General features: G+C 37.0%; 1 protein-coding gene across 6 annotated transcripts in view; it reads left to right on the plus strand.

Annotated features, from left to right (window-relative positions):
• LOC127456258 (SH3 and multiple ankyrin repeat domains protein 3-like) overlaps positions 1 to 13,027 on the plus strand; it is a 333,686-nt gene that overhangs the window by 244,279 nt on the left and 76,380 nt on the right. For all 6 annotated transcript variants that reach the window (XR_007899810.1, XM_051724660.1, XM_051724661.1 and 3 more), the window contains one exon: positions 5,690 to 5,803. Coding sequence is in view for 5 of the 6 variants with exons in the window: in XM_051724660.1 (XP_051580620.1) it covers positions 5,690 to 5,803 (114 nt within the window). In the remaining variant the exon portion in view is untranslated. The remainder of the gene's footprint in view (positions 1 to 5,689; positions 5,804 to 13,027) is intronic.

Below are 13,027 nucleotides of genomic sequence, written 5' to 3' on the forward strand. Positions count from 1 at the left end.
TTCGATAAGAACACAGTTTAATTTATTAGGCAGCATTAATTGGGGAACACAAGGAAATGTATTAGTCTTACACCTAATAGGAAATCTGGTGTTTTCTATTTGTTTAAGCACAACATTAACTTAAAGTGAAGTAACAAACTGTTGTAGCCCTTTTATGAAATTAGAAATTATGTGGGTTGTGTTGAACATTCTAGAGGTAATGGTTTATTTACTGTATATTTCAATTATTATTATTATCATGTTTACATCTTAATTTGCCTAACCTGTTGTCATGGACGAATACTTTTTTGATGGCCGGTGGAGGAAGTTGGAGAGGGTAACTGTTTGTGGTTATATAAACAAATTTTGACACTTTGTTATTTTTATTTATTTTTCATTTTGTTTGAAGTACAGTTTGAATTTAAAATTTATTTTGGATAAACAACATTTTCAAGCTTTAATAAATTAAATTGTTAAAGCAAAATCGACTGGTGGAAGTTAAATGCATGCAACATATTCACTGATCCCTCTGTAGTGGGGACAGGGGGGTTGATGATGTAATTGGATATTGCAATATATATATTTTGTATAAAAATATTGTGAAATATTTCTTGAATGTTGCCCAGCCCTTAATTGTATATAATACTGTTCTTACTGGCTTTATTTATGTGATCATCCACAATAGAACTTAGTAACAGACACTTCTCTTAAGGCTTTATAAACAATTAGCCAAGGGGGGCAGGAGTTCATAGGGTGTACTCAAGTCATCATGACACACACAGCAGCTTTACATTTTTGTAAATGACCTTTATGACCTTTTCACATGAAAACAGAGTAACTGTATTGGTGAAATTCCTATGAGCTCAGATCATCAGAACATTAAAATTAGATGTGCATCTCTTCTCTGCCTTAATTTATAATACTGTAATCTCCATTTACACTTTTTTATTTATTTACACTTTTGAGTTAAGTTGTGACATAAACAACATTGACAACCATTTGTACATCTGGAGATGTGTGTGTGTAGCACTGAGGTGATAATATTCTAATGATTTTGCTGCCGGTTAAATTATCACTAAAAACCGAGCACAGAATTTCAAATCTCCTGATTCCAAAATGGAGTATAATTGGTAGTATTTAGATTATTGGGTTTTGTGTGTGTGTATGTGTGTGTGGACTAGGAGGGGTCGATTGAGGGTTAGAACTCCTCTTACAATCATCAATTGGCCTTGTAGACTGAGAAGCTGCACTTTCATCATGGATTACATTACAAGAGCGTAAGAAACAAACACTACAGTGAGACAGAATACACAGAAAGAGTGTGTTTTGCATGTAGTGTTCTCTGTGCAAGTGGGAAATTGGGTTTCCATTGGGATAAACATACATTATATCATGAATGAAACCCATTGTGTGTATATTTGTGTATATTGGATGGACTGCTATATTCAGTGTTGCTCACTGATTTCATTCATGGAGTGGAACAAAACTGCACACCTAGCACTTTCGATAAACTCACACACACATGGACACATTGCTTTTAAACTGCAGTATCCTAGCAACTACAATGCTGAAGGATGCGATGCATGTGACTATGTGTTGTGCTCACCACATTTAATGCATTGTGTTATCCTACTTTGTGTACAATGTCGCCTGATGAATCAGTTTCCTGTTGAGCAGAATGTTTTGTACAAACTAGTGACTCAAATTCCACCGGTCATTCAACGTACGTCACTAAGTATTTCTCCTATTTGCACTCGCTCTTTAAAATAATTTCCAAAAGATAAAAACATTTTTGAATGCATGCTGCATATACATTTCAACACACAGATTTGGTTGAGTTGTATTGAGCCTGATCTTATGAAAAAGAGATCAAAATTATATTAGTGGCTCATCACATGTATCGTGGCAGTTTTGAGATTAAATGAATTGTGGTGCAATGCTGCCTCAAATTTATATATATATATATATATATATATATATATATATATATATATATATATATATATATATATATTTTTTTTTTTTTTTTTTTTTTTCACTCAGTTATATTGTAAAAACTACGTTATCTCTTTATAACAAGATAATAACGAGATAATGGCCTTGACATCTTTTCTTGTAATAATGAGATATTATTTTATAAAACATCTTTTCTCATAATAATGAGATATTATGTTATAAAAATTAAATATTTTCTCATAATAACGAGATATGTCATAAAAACAACATATTTTCTTGTAATAACGAGATATGTCAAAAAACTAGATCTTTTCTCGTAATAACGAGATGCAGTGCATTAAGAAAATATTCAGATCCCTTCATTTTTTTTTCACATTTTATGTTGCAGCCTTGTGCTAAAATGCTTTAAATTATTTTATTTTCACATCAATCAACATTCAATACCCTATAATGACAAAGCAAAAAACAGATTTTTGATAACATTATTATTTTATTAAAAAGAAAATCTGAAATTTCACATTGACATAAGTATTCAGACCCTTTGCTATGTCACTTGAAATTGAGCTCAGGTGCATCCCATTTCTCTGGATCATCTTTGAGATGTTTCTACACTTGATTGGAGTCCACCTGTGGCAAATTCAATTGATTGGACATGATTTGGAAAGGCACACCTGTTTATATAAGGTCTCAGAAAATGTATATCAGAGCAAAAACCAAGCCATGAGGTCATATGAGCTCAGAGACAGGATTGTGTCAAGGCACAGATCTGGGTAAGGTTACACAGATCTGCATTGAAGGTTCCCAAGAGCACAGCGATTCTATAATTCTTAAATGGAAGAAGTTTGGAACAACCAGGACTCTTCCTAGAGCTGGCCGCCCCGCCAGACTGAGCAATTGGGGGAGAAGAGCCTTGGTAAGAGAGGTGACCAAGAACCCGATGGTCACTCTGGTTGAGCTCCAGAGATCATGTGTGCAGAAGGACAACCATCACTGCAACACTCCACCAATCTGGGCTTTATGGCAGAGTGGCCAGACGGAATCCTCTACTCAGTGTAAGACACAAAAAAAGCACCTAAAAGACTCAAGTTTCTCTGGGCTGATGAAACTGAGATTGAACTGTTTGGTCTCAATTCCAAGCATCTTGTCTGGATGAAACAAGGCACCGCTCATCACCTGCGCAATACCATCCCAACAGTGAAGCATGGTGGTGGTAGCACCATGCTGGGGAGGAGTTTTTCAGCGGCAGGGACTGGGGGACTGGTCAGGGTTGAAGGAAAGCTGAATGCAGCAAAATACAAAGATATCCTTAATGAAAACCTGGTCCAGAGCGCTCAGGACCTCAGACTGGGCCGAAGGTTCACCTTCCAACAGGACAATGACCCTAAGCACATAGCTAAGACAATGCAAGAGTGGCTTAGGAAAACTCTGTGAATGTCCTTAAGCAGCCCAGCCAGAGTCCGGACTTGAACCCAATTGAACATCTCTGGAGAGACCTGAAACTGGCTGTCCACCTACAGTCCCCATCCAACCTGACAGAGCTTGAGAGGATCTGCAGAGAAGAATGGCAGAAAATTCCCAAATCCAGGTGTGCAAAGCTTGTTGCATCATACCCAAGGATCCTTCCACTTTAGCAAAATTAGGCATCTAGCAAGGAAAGTAACAAAGGCAATGCAATCAGCTTATGTTTTTGACAAAATAAGATGGTCAGATAGGGCACCGAAAATGACTATGAAAGGGCAAGGTGTAATGAGTTTGTTCAAGCAATCAGAGATTGTTTAAAGATAAGAGACCAAAATTCATGAAGTTTATCGCATGACCAGAACATGTGAGCGGATGTGGTGGGGGATAAATTGAAACGAATGCAGATAGGGCTAACGTCTGGGAAGAATTTGGACATTTTTTGCTTTGCCCAATGAGCGCGGTGCAGGATTTTTCATTGCATGAAGCTGTGCCTAGTGCAAATGGATGTAGTGTGAACTCTCTTTAAAATAGATTGCCACGATTCCTCTATAATAACCATGTCCAAGTTTGTTTCCCAGTCCGCCTTTATGGAAAGATGATGCGAATGACATTCCAGAGAGATTTTACTATATAATATAGAAATAAGGCCCCTGTAAGACAGGGGTCATTCTAAGAGAGTGTCACTTAAAAGGCATGTTGGCTGGGCAGGGAATGATGGCGGCATTTTATGTAGAAAATCTCTGACTTGTAAGTAGCGAAAAAAATTGCTACTTGGGAGATTAAACTTGGAGCGAAATTGTTCGAACTAAAAGATCTAATGCCAATCCCTTGCCAGATCAGAAATGTTTTATCTAAGAGGGAGGATGTTTAAAGCATGGTTTGAGTGAATGGGGGATTTAAGTGAGAGGAGTGACTATCCAAAATTACGGCTCATTTGTGTCCAAACCTTAATAGTTGACTTCACAATCTTATTTTAAACAAAACTTGTGGATGGTGTGGAGGTTGAGGAATAAATGAGAGCAGATAGAGAGTAATAGCGTACTTCCCCTCTGCTAATGTTAAAGGGCTGTCCAGGACTTCAGCTGCGTCTGCGTTTACTTTTGATAAACGAAGATTTTCAAAACATTTATGAAAACTTTCAGAGCTATGATGTTGTTCAGAAGGATTGCTCGTCATCAGAGTTGGGAGAATAAACATTAGCCAAAATCAGCAGAGCCTCATACAGCACCTCTGTCACAATGACATAGCACCCATTATGGTCTGCTACAACATTGGAGGAAAATAAGGGAACAGAGCGGTGAATGAGGATGGCGACACCTTGTACTTTGCTGTTGAATAAGGAATAATATGACTGGGAAACCCAACTTCTACATATTTAAATGTGTTTCTTGAATTAACGCAAACTGCGCGCCTAAATTATTAAGGTGTGAAAGAACCCTGTTAATTTTAGTCAGCTTACCTAAGCCCCTTAGATTCCAGCTAGTGAATATGATGAGTCTGTCTGTTGCCCCTGGAGTCTACCTATTATTAGCCAAAGCCATGCGAGTTCAAAAGTAACATTGTCATAGATGTCAGTCGCATTAGACATTGAATAGCACTGCTATTTGCTATCGTGGGCCAGAACACAAAGATGAAAATAAAAATAAATAAAAAAAATATATAACCCTTCCATACACCACTCCAAACTCGGTGTAATTATCTACCCCATTAAATACCTAAATCTACATAGGCAAGCCTAACCCTGGCCCAACCCTGGCAGGCAAAGCACATATGCAGGCTGAGGTGAAAAGTCCAAAGAGAAATGAAAAGAAGAAAAACCACAGATGTAAAGCAAATAGATAATTGTTAATAATAACAATTATTGTAACTTAAAAAAAAAAAGAAAAAGGAAGAGACTTGTCTGAGTGGAAATAGATGACAGTTAACTTAACATGGTCAAGTAAAAGTGAAACAATTTCCAAACTTGTACAGTACGTTGAGGTAGAACAATTAAAATAACTCATCAGACCGGGCGAGCGTGGCTGCTGACCTAGGAAAAAACAAACAAACAAACGTCCAAACAGCAATAGGGCAACTTCGGCCTGATGTTAAACAAACAGGGTAAAAGGTATAATTTAGTCGAAGTCTGTTGGGCCATAGAGAAACAAAGGCCTGATAATAACAGGTATAGTGTTGTCATGGTGCTTCTATGCCACTTTCACTTCACATGTCATGTGTTTATGTGATAATGAATCTCTCTCTCTCTCTCTCTCTCTCTCTCTCTCTTTTTCTTTTTTGTCTTTTTGTCTCTCAGTGTTGAGTATAGGTGAAGGGGGCTTCTGGGAGGGCACGGTGAAAGGGAGAACTGGCTGGTTTCCTGCAGACTGTGTGGAGGAGGTACAAATGAGACAGTTTGATCCTCGGCTGGGTAAGGTGTCACACATACACACACACACACACACACACAAAGTCATACAATGTACCTAAGAATTGCTGTAAAACGACTGTATTATGGTTATGAAAATCATCACTGAAAACAATGGAAGTAGTGAAATTAAAACTCCCGGACGCGTTGTGCGAATGAGAATTGTGGGTTTAAATGTCCTTTAATGTTCTGAAAATAATGTCGCAATGCAAAATATCGTAATAATCTTAAATGTAGACTTCATTTTCTTTATGCAAAATATAATTTATTTATTTTTGCATTGATTTGGGATTAAATATGACCAAGAATTTTTATTCACAGTTTTCGTGAGAATCACCCACATGCTCATGTATCAACACTGTTTCTACTGACAAAAACAAACACAATCAAATCTGCCTCTTCTCATATTTTTTTATGTCTGATGATGTCTTACCAGAGACAGTATAAGAGGGAGGAGAGTGATCACTTGTAGAAAAATTAGTGGGCGAAATTTGTTTTTTAACTCTTCAAATACGTTGATTTTATACTTATGACCAATGAAATTAAATCAGTGGTTTTATATTGTTGAATTCCTTTTTGATTTGCAATGCTTCATGTTCACTCTCTCTGCTCTCTAATTTCTTTCTCTCTCTCATAATGCTGTTTAATAAATGCTGTTTTTGAGGTGTTTGTCACTTTTAGGGCTCTGTATTGAGATCAAGCTGGCAGGGTAGCGTCTGTACTAAACAAAAAAATCCTATTTAAATGCATTGTGAGACTGTGAAAAGAGAGATGAGAAATGCACACACCCCTTTTCTGATGACAAGCATGGCATATGTCCAATAATTCAAACACACTTACACATATACAAACACATAGGAAACAGGTTCAAGGGGAGCACAGTGTGATGTATTGCCTGCATCCTTTGAGGGATTTCTAGAAATGAAAGATCTCGGAATTGGTGTCCGGCGACAGAACACGAGGCCAATTGCATTTCAGACCGTACATGCAATGGCAGTTTTTCGCATATGCAGTAAGGGGATTTAAGCGTTTTTGTATGTTTTATTGTGGACAAGCAACTTTTGGAAAATGCTTGAAAACAGCAGTGTGGATGGAGAGCGTTTGGAAAACAAAAATGCTGTTTTCAAATGTATCCAGATTAATGTAGATGTAGCCTCAGGTGGTGTAACCAACATGCAGGTAGCTATATGTTGTCATGTGATTAAAAAAAACAAAAACAAACAAAACAAAAAAACAAAAACAGAGAGGACCCCTTTACACCCTGTGTGTAAAGTTTTTAAAATATATCAGATATTTTGACATTTTTATGAATAGGCACATTTTGTTCAGGTCAAAAAGACTAACGCTAAGAAAGCTGGTAACACTATTTTAGGTATCAGAAATTAGACAGTAATTCATGACTAATAATCACACTTGTAAGTGACTTGTTATGGACTTGTTTGGCATTATAAAGTATTAAGGGTGTCTGTGGAACTCTAAATAAACACAATAAACATATTAATGCCCCTATATGTATGGTAGTATTTAATTAGGGGTGCAAATAGTATCTAACGCTATATGCACTTTGGGTAAAGAAGATGCTTTTTGTTGCTATTTACACTAAGCAACAAAAGTCCCTGCCTTCTTTATTTTAGACTTATAAGCTGCACATTCACATAGTGTAATAAGATTTTTAAGATTTTTTTGTCATGGACACAAAGATTACATTTCTTCAAAATTGACACGTGTTCTAAATTAGATTTTGTTTTTACAGATTTCTAATTTTTATCACACCAGACAACCTTATTTGTCTATGACCTACTGGTGGTGGTGTAGTGGGCTAAAGCAAATAACTGGTAATCAGAAGGTTGCTGGTTCAATCCCCGCAGCCACAAAAATTGTGTCCTTGGGCAAGGCACTTAACTCCAGGTTGCTCCAGGGGATTGTCCCTGTAATAAGTACACTGTAAGTCGCTTTGGATAAAAGCGTCTGCCAATGCATAAATGTCTTATGTCTAAAAGTCTCTCAAATTTTAATGGTTTTATGCTCTTGGCAGCCAATAACTCACACACAAAATGCATTGTGGTCAGAACAAATCATGTTTATCCTCGTAATTGAACCTGTATTTACTGTAGTCTGGGTGGTATTTTCTTTTACCCTGCGTAGTTTTGTTCATGGTTCATGTCATACAGCCTGTCTACCTAATTTGACTTCTGCAAAGTGACATATGAATTTGCAATCTCAAGTGTTTTATGAATAAGCAGATAATTCATGTTGAGCCATTGTCATCTAATTGTATTTCAGCATGTGTGTGTGTGAGTCTAAGTCTTGACATTAGTTTCTCACCTCTCATTTCTTTTAGTTTCATTAGAAAAGAACATTGACTCTCCAGAGAACAAAGAATGTAACTTAGCAACAGCCAGTAAGATCTCTCAAAACCACACTTAGTTTGTAATTGGTCTAATATCTTCCCATTAGATTAAAGTTAACCGTTTTTCTACTTTTTGCTTCAAAACACACACATACACTCATAAAAACACATGCAGCCATTGCATTCTTCCAATTTATGACATTTCTTCCTGCCTCTAATGGAGTAATCTAACCACTGTTTGTCTTTAACGCGTCCTTTATGGGAGTCGTATGCATATAACTTTTTTAGAATATGCAGATATAGTGAATTTCAGTGTAAACATGGCAAATGTACACATATTACACCTTAATGAATATGAACACTAATTGCACACTATATCATAATACCTTCCATAAAGAATGTAAAAAGTTTGGATGAAAAATAAAAGACGAGTCTCTACTGAGAAGGATGTCGAACTGAGACATAGTAAGAGGGTGAACATCTTTATTTCCACTTCAGGTGTCTTTGGATCCACAAACCTTTGCTGTCAGTGTAAGATAAGATCTTCTGATAAGATCTGTAGATACTGATGAGATTAGTGTCGGAAATGTATTTCAGGGATCTGTTAAACCATAAAGATGTGCTATCAGTTATTTGCAATAAATAGTCTTTGAAATGAATGAACTTCCTACCTTTAGGAATTACAATTCACTGTTAATAATTCACTTGTAATAAGGGTCTGTGCTCTCTCAGTGAGGTTTTGTTTAGACATGCAGCAGAAATCAGATTCTGTAGCATATCCAACTCAATCCGATATTGCTTTGTATGTGGTTTGTAATCCGATTAAAATCAGACGGATATTTTTTGGGTGACATTTCACTTATTTAATGTCTTATTCAATTCATAATTTATTTTATAGTGTATAGTGTCTGAATTTCACTCACTCTTTTCCCATATAGTTAACTATAAGGCATTCACTGTGTAGTAAATATTGAATGAATGAACCATAAAATACAGTTAAAAAAAGTTATGTCTTATAGACGCTTCTTAAGCCCCTCAGTTCAGGATTGCAACACAATGTCAATGCAAACATACGCAGATGCAAAATGACCAGTTTTCCAACCTAGTCTCATGAAAAGTCATAATAATAATAATAATAATAATAATAATAATACGAAATGGAGAAAATTTACAAACTGGCTAGTACAAAAATGTACAGCATTTACTCCTGTAGAGAAAAATAAATTAAGCAACAAACAATGTTATTATAATTTTTAACCTAAAAACCTGAACCTACAATTGTACAATTATTACAGGTTCCATCCTCTCCTTCCACACAACAGCTCTTAGTTGAGAAAGTCTCTTGGAACTTTCTACTTTTTAGGAATAATGATTCACTGGTAATAAGGGTCTGTGACTTACCAGTGAACTAAATAATGGCTTATTTGTCCTTTATGTATTTATTTTATTTATTTAGAATAGAATAGAATAGAATAGAATAGAATAGAATAGAATAGAATAGGTAAAGTTGGTCAAGAAAACTTTGATGTTGTTGTAACAAAGCCTTTTCTGAAAGTGCAAACTAGATTTAAAAGTTTGAAGTTTGATGGTTATACAGACATTACAGATTGACAAAGAGATAGATAGACAAAGAGACGGACGGGCAGGCGGGTGGGCGCATGGATGGACGGATGGACAGACGGACGGACAGATAGATAGATAGATAGAATGCAATGGATGGATGGATGGATAATTTTGGTCTTGGTTAAGGGATTTTTGGAAAAACCCTAAACCAAGTCAGTAGATCAACAGTTGCTTTTGTCAAGCCAACATAAATAGAATAGGGTACTGCACTTTGGTCATTACCATGGTAACTGTTGTAGATATACCGGCCATCGACTACACTCTCTGAACAAATGGATCTGATTTCATCACTGGTAAAATGACAGTGAGAACAGTCAGTCCTAAAGATCATATGTGAAAAACTGGGTTCAGTGTGAGCAAAGCTCTGATTTCAGCACCAGTTCTGCTGGACAGTTCCCGTTTTTCAGCACTGGCTTCAGCAGACAGCTCCTGCACTTCTGTAGAAAATCCAGAAACTGTAGACTAGTCCAGAACTGAGGGCTTCTTACAGCAACTATTGACTGTATGACAATTTGCCTGTGAAATGCAGTGTGTGTGTGTGCATGCATGTGCATGTGTGTGTGTTTGTGTGTGTGTGTGTGTGTGTGTGTGTGTGTGTGTGTGTGTGTGTGTGTGTGTGTGTGTGTGTGTGTGTGTGAAACTACATCTGCACACTCTAATCTCTAGTATCTCTGCTCTAAAGCTGTTACCACTAGGAGGTCTGTAATAGGATTGTGTAATATTCTATATATGGGAAAGAAAGTGTAAGTGTGTGTGTGTTAATATATGCCATTGTCCGGGCACACTCGTCAACAGCTAGCAGTCAATTATACAGTGTGTGAAGACAGACCAGTCAGCTGTCCATCTCTATCAAGACACACACAGGTGAAAATAAGCATGTGTGTGTGTGTGTGTGTGTGTGTGTGTGTGTGTGTTAGCATTTATCCAGCAATAACAGATGAAAGCTCTTTGACAGCAGAGGCAATATGTTTCGCCTCACTGAAGCAAGGAAGACAGCCCTGTGTACAATTAACTTACCCAAACAAATCTCTTTATGTGCTCTGAGTGTATGTGTGCGTGCATGAGTGTGAGTATATCTGCACACATATGCATGTATGTTTAAGAGTGCATTACCATAAATGTTTATGATTTTAACTTTGGTACCATTTTTTCAAATATTAGAGTGTATCTGCTTGTGTGTGTGTGTGGGTGGGTGGGTTCGGGTTGTTATGAGGAAATTTTTTTACAAACTAGTAATTACAAGGGTATTATGCTATAAATGTGGTTTATGCATATAAACATAAATTCTCCATAATTCAGATTGCTTCAAAACATACTAAATTATGTTTTATTGAAAATGTAAAAATGCAGAACGTTTTTTGTGAGGGTTAGGTTTAGGGGTAGGGGTAGGGTTAGGGGATAGAATCTATAGTTTGTATAGTATAAAAATCATTATGACTATGGAGAGTCCTCATAATGATAGCCGCACCAACATGTGTGTGTGTGTGTGTGTGTGTGTGTGTGTGTGTGTGTGTGTGTTAACATCGATTACTGAAGATTTCAGTCACGCATGTCAAATATTGAAGCCTAACTAATGTTCTTGGAGATTGCTCTCAGAGCTTCACTGCTGTGTCGTTACTCGAGTAACATCAGTCTCATTCTTCTGAGTTTTCTCCCCATGTCTAACTCTCTCTTATTCCTTCTTTATCTTCTTTCCTTCTTTTCAGCTCTTGATATCTCTAGTTGACCTCTGTAATTTGGTTGAGTTTGTTTTAAGTTTAGAGGATTGTAGAGTTGACTAGAAACTTATGAGTTTATCTTGTGTGTTGACTTAGGTTTTTACCTTCATTTAACAAGGCATTTAAATAGGGATTTATTTGATGTTTTATTTTTACTATAGTTGAAGGCAGAAGTTTCATTAAAACCCATTTTTTAACCACTCTACAGATTTAATCAATAGTGTGGCAAGTCGTTTAGGACATCTACTTTGTGCATGACACAAGTAATTTTTCCAGCAATTGTTTACAGACATTGTTTCACTTTTAACTGACTATATCACAATTCCAGTGGGTCAGAAGTTTTCATACACTAAGTTAACTGTGCCTTTAAGCAGCTTGGAAAATTCCAGAAAATAATGTTAAGCCTTTAGACAACTAGCCAATTAGCTTCTGATAGGAGGTGTACTGAATTGGAGGTGTACCTGTGGATGTATTTTAAGGCCTACCTTCAAACTCAGTGCCTCTTTGCTTGACATCATGGGAAAATCAAAAGAAATCAGCCAAGACCTCAGAAAACAAATGTGGACCTCCACAAGTCTGGTTCATCCTTGAGAGCAATTCCAAACGCCTGAAGTTACCACGTTCATCTGTACAAACAATAGTACGCAAGTATAAACACCATGGGACCACGCAGCCATCATACTGCTCAGGAAGGAGATGCATTCTGTCTCCTAGAGATGAACGTAGTTTGGTGCAAAAAGTGCAAATCAATCCCAGAACAACAGCAAAGGACCTTGTGAAGATGCTGGAGGAAACAGGTAGACAGGTATCTATATCCACAGTAAAACGAGTCCTATATCGACATAACCTGAAAGGCTGCTCAGCAAGGAAGAAGCCACTGCTCCAAAACCGCCATAAAAAAGCCAGATTACAGTTTGCAAGTGCACATGGGGACAAAGATCTTACTTTTTAGAGAAATGTCCTCTGGTCTAATGAAACAAAAATTTAACTGTTTGGCCATAATGATCATCGTTATGTTTGGAGGAAAAAGGGTGAGGCTTGCAAGCCGAAGAACACCATCCCAACCATGAAGCATGGGGGTGGCAGCATTATGTTGTGGAGATGCTTTGCTGCAGGAGGGACTGGTGCACTTCACAAAATAGATGGCATCATGAGGAAGGAAAATTATGTGGACATATTGAAGCAACATCTCAAGACATCAACAGTCTGGAGGAAAGGGCCAAAATTCCAGCAAATTGTTGTGAGAAGCTTGTGGAAGGCTACCCAAAATGTTTGACTCAAGTTAAACAATTTAAAGGCAATGCTACCAAATACTAACAAAGTGTATGTCAACTTCTGACTCACTGGGACTGTGATGAAAGAAATAAAAGCTGAAATGAATAATTCTCTCTACTATTATTCTGACATTTCACATTCTTAAAATAAAGTAGTGATCCTAACTGACCTAAGACAAGGAATGTTTTCTACGATTAAATGTCAGGAACTGTGAAAAACTGAGTTTAAATGTATTTGACTAAGGTGTATGTAAACTTCTGA

This window comes from Myxocyprinus asiaticus, chromosome 18, assembly GCF_019703515.2.
Source record: "Myxocyprinus asiaticus isolate MX2 ecotype Aquarium Trade chromosome 18, UBuf_Myxa_2, whole genome shotgun sequence".
NCBI classification, from domain to species: Eukaryota; Metazoa; Chordata; class Actinopteri; order Cypriniformes; family Catostomidae; genus Myxocyprinus; species Myxocyprinus asiaticus.